Source organism: Sceloporus undulatus, chromosome 11, assembly GCF_019175285.1.
Source record: "Sceloporus undulatus isolate JIND9_A2432 ecotype Alabama chromosome 11, SceUnd_v1.1, whole genome shotgun sequence".
Classification (NCBI taxonomy): Eukaryota; Metazoa; Chordata; class Lepidosauria; order Squamata; family Phrynosomatidae; genus Sceloporus; species Sceloporus undulatus.
The window spans coordinates 1448371-1452475 of record NC_056532.1 but is presented as its reverse complement, the minus strand read 5'-3'; the positions used below and the strand labels follow the sequence as shown (position 1 = coordinate 1452475).

Here is a 4105-nt window from a genome sequence, read left to right as displayed (position 1 = left end):
GAAAGTGATCATGTTATTAAAAACTAGTTTACGGTCTTGTGAAAAAGTCATTTGGGGTGTTCAGGCTTGAGAATGAGCAGTTTAGTGGCATGCATCCAGCACTACAGATCCTGTGCCAAAGCAGAAGGGTTGGATTCGATGTCCCCCACAACATCTTCTGACTCTATGGAGATTATTGCATTGCTCTTTTCTGTCCTTTCTTCCTAACCTAAAGCATGGGTTTAAAACTTCTTAAGCATGGGTTTTATCACATGTTTTTGTGTCCAGGTCAGAGGTATCCGCTACCCGATCATGGCATCCCATACCCAACCTGGACTTCTCCCGTACTCAAAAAGTGCCGGAGAAGTACGGATCAGGTATGGGAAGCCATCTGGACTTCTCCCATACTTTGCAAAGAATGGGAAAGTGTCCTTCTTTCAAAAAGGGATGGAGAAGTCCGGATCGGGTATGGGATGCCTCTGAGCTGGGTACGGAGGCGTGCAAAAATATCCAGGCTTAAAAGGTTTCAGCCCAGTAGGGAAGGATGGAAAAGTGCGGTGTGATAACCTTCTATGACTCTTTTGTTCAGTGAGTTATGCTGTGCAGAAGAGATTCAGGAAGCTGCACCCCAGTTTCAAAGGCTTCTCTTGCCCTGCAGCTTGGAAATGTAAAAGCCAGGCACTGAGCTAACTAGCAAAACGTCACTTTGCACATGTTCCAAAGCAATCGCCTCCTCTTGGCGTTTACTTTGCCAAGGCTCATCCTTCCACTCGCTTGGAAAAGTCCGAAACATTTTAATTTCCTTTTATGTGCCCTGATGGTTAATTCTCCCATCCTTTGTAGAGAGATTTTGTAGCGCCTTTGAGACTCGCTAAAAGAAAGAAGTTGGCAGCCTGAGCTTTGATAGACTAAAGCCTACTTCTGACTTAAGTCTACAAAAGCTCCTGCTGCCAACTTCTTTCTTTCATTCTGTCTCAACGGTGCCACAAGATCTGATGTTAGTCCAAAGTTGTGATTCTGCGCAGGCTTAAATCTGGAAGGAATAAGCCCCGTTACATTTGCACGCTGGTCACCAAGCTGTTATCCAATCCATGCTTCGTTTGTTATGGCCACAGCCTTAACCTAACCCTCCGAAGTTGGCACGAATTTGTACTTACGTGGAACTCGTATATTTCCGTGAACTTCCGATACACAACTTTTTCCGTGAGATCGTGCCATTTGACCAGGAACATGTAAACCTGGCGACAAGAACAAGGTAGCATTCAGAACTGGCAGGAGCACAGACTACAGAGTCCGGGGATTTCCAAATGGGGGAAAGGCATTTAAAACAAAGCTGGCCGATCCCCCGCGTGAGAAACATTGTGCTAAAGTCCAATATAAGATGCTCAAACAGCATCGGAAGACAAGAGAAGCATTTGCCTCATCTCCAAAACACAGGTGTCTGGCACCCGAAGGGTGTCTCCACTCTTCCAGCTGAGCCTCTAAGAGCTCATGGCAGGAAACATGGCACTGAATACTATTACTACTACTACTACTAATAATAATAATAATAATAATAATAATACCCCACCTCTCCATTAAGATTGAGGTAGTTGTATGTGTCTGATTAACCCAAGGCCTTTTTCAGTGCTGCCCCAGATCCTTGTGAGAGGAGAATCTGGATCCAGAACATGGAGAAATGTAAGGTACTGCACTTAGGCGGAAAAAATGAAATGCAGAGATATAGGATGGGGGACACCTGGGTTGACAAGATGACATGTGAAAGGGATCTAGGGGTCCAAGTAGACCACAAGTTGAACATGAGTCGACAGTGGGATGCGGCAGCTAAAAAGGCCAATGCGATTCTAGGCTGCATCAACAGAAGTATAGTGTCTAGATCAAGGAAGGTAATAGTGGCACCCTATTCTGCGTTGGTCAGCTGGAATAATATCATGTCCAATTCTGGGCACCATAATTAAAAAAGGATGTTGAGAAAGTAGGGCATGGCCCTGAGGAGGGCCACCAAAATGGCAAAAGGTCTGGAAACCATGCCTTTTGAGGAAAGAGCTGGATGTATTTAGCCTGGAGAAGAGACGGTTAAGTGGTGATATGATAGTCCTGTTTAAGTATTTGAATGAGCATCGCATTGAGGACGGAGCAAGCTTCTTTTCTGCTGCTGCGGAGAATAGGACCTGGAACAATCAATGCAATCTACAGGAAAAGAGATTCCGCCTCAACATTAGGAGGAACTTCCTGATGGTAGAGTTCCTCAACAGTGGAAGTGCTACATTGGAGAGTGGTGGAGTCTCCTTTCTTGGAGGTCTTTAAACAGAGGTTGGATGGCCATCTGTCAGGGATGCTTTGATTGAGAGTTCCTGCATGGCACAAGGTTGGACCGGATGGGGTCTCTTCCAACTCTAGGATCCTGTGATTGAACCTGAAATCTTCTGCATTCAAAACCAGTGCTCTCTTTTGGACAAGGGCTGGTTCCCAAACGCCTTCCTACAAGCAAGAAGGCTTCTTGGTTTCACAAACCTATCTGTGCCACTGCATCAGTCCATCACATGCCGCTATTGTCTCCCGTGAGAAAAGATGGGGAAATGGGTTTCTTTGATCAGCCAGGCTTGGGGATTCTGAGTGCTGCAGTAGGACAAAACTAACACCCCTAAGCTCTATGTTGGGATCCATCAGGTGCACTGTTACGCTATTCCACCACGGCATTGAGTTCCAGGTACTTACATAGTGTTGGCTCGGGAAAAACCGCTTCTCAAAGCCAAGTAGTTCAATGTGTCTGATATAGGCCCGCGAGTCCCCCATGATGGCAGCTGGATCCTTCCAGGTGCTTTTTGGCTACTCCTCAAAGTCTCCGCTGGCAGCTCTCACTCTTCTCTCTCTCCAAATAGCGGGGCTGTGCCTGCAGCTTTTAGCATTGACAAAAAGGGAAGTCAGACTTCCCCGCATTGCTTTCCTCTTATGCAACTGACTTCCCCACCCTTTTCTTTTCTCGTAATGTGCCGCTTTCTTGTTTTCTGCACCTGTGGCGCATCTCCAGCGCAGAAGAGTGTGAGTCTATGATTCTAAAGAGACAACCCTGGCTTCACAGCTCGGGTGCTCTTTCATGCCACCCAGTTATAGCCCTCTGATCCCGACTGTCAAGGCTGCATCTTATGGGACTCAGGGATTTGCAGTTTGATAAAGTACATAGGCCTGTTCCAGACTGCCCAAATAAAGCTGCTTCGGGTCTCTTTGGAGGTATGCTGTTTAAATGATGCATAGGTCCTAAGAGTCCGGAGGTCGCGCCAAAGCCACACTCCATTCCTAAGCACTGGAGGGCAGCTTTGGTGCCGCTTCCAGATTCTTAGGACCCATGCATCATTTAAACAGCATACCTCCAAAGAGACCCCAAGCAGCTTTATTTTGGCAGTCTGTAGCAGGCCCACGACAGACAAAACTACACATCCCAGGACTCTGCAGGAAGCAACCACAGCAGTTAATGCAAAGAGCGCTATTACTGTGTACAGTACAGTAGTTGAATCCATGGATGAAGAATCCTTGTATTATGGAAGGTCGTTCCATATCGACGGAGTCTTCATCCATGGGTTCAACTATCCACGGCTCGAATACTCAAAACAATATAAATCCCAAGCAAGGAAACCTTGAATTTGCGATTTTATGTAAGGGACACCGTTTTGCTACGCCTTTGCATTTAATGGGATTTGCGCATCCATGGATATCTGCAATGGGTCTATGCTTCTATGATGCAGGGGAAATTGAATATGAAGGCAAACCGGACCCATCCTGGCCTTGGGTGACGCTTTTTAAAAGCAGAATGGGGTGAGCTGAGATGGCAAGAAGGAATTAATCCGGATTGTCTTTGCCCAGTCGAGACAGTTGGAGGGTACGGTCTTGCAGTCCTAAAATGTTATCCTTAAGAAGCATTTTAAAATTGAAAAAATGAGCCACTTTTCAAGCACAACGATGAGTAACAGGGGAAAATTAAGTGAGTGACATATCCTCCGAAGCTCTGCTTCCCAGTAAGTTAAACTAAGTATGACACATTGCATGACCTGATGTCACCATAGTGGTCAATCCCCAACCTCTGCAACAAAGAAAAAGTGAGGCACGGAAAACGAATCCCACAACGACA

The 4105-nt window shown here is 46.2% G+C and overlaps 1 protein-coding gene across 1 annotated transcript in view; it reads right to left on the bottom strand.

Annotated features, from left to right (window-relative positions):
* Positions 1-3109, bottom strand: part of LOC121916967 (neutrophil cytosol factor 1-like) — a 6149-nt gene extending 3040 nt beyond the window's left edge. Inside the window, 2 exon segments of the mRNA XM_042442560.1 lie at positions 1133-1217; positions 2698-3109. Of these exon segments, the coding sequence (XP_042298494.1) occupies positions 1133-1217; positions 2698-2775 (163 nt within the window). The 5' untranslated portion in view covers positions 2776-3109.
* Between the last annotated feature and the right edge of the window lie 996 nt (positions 3110-4105).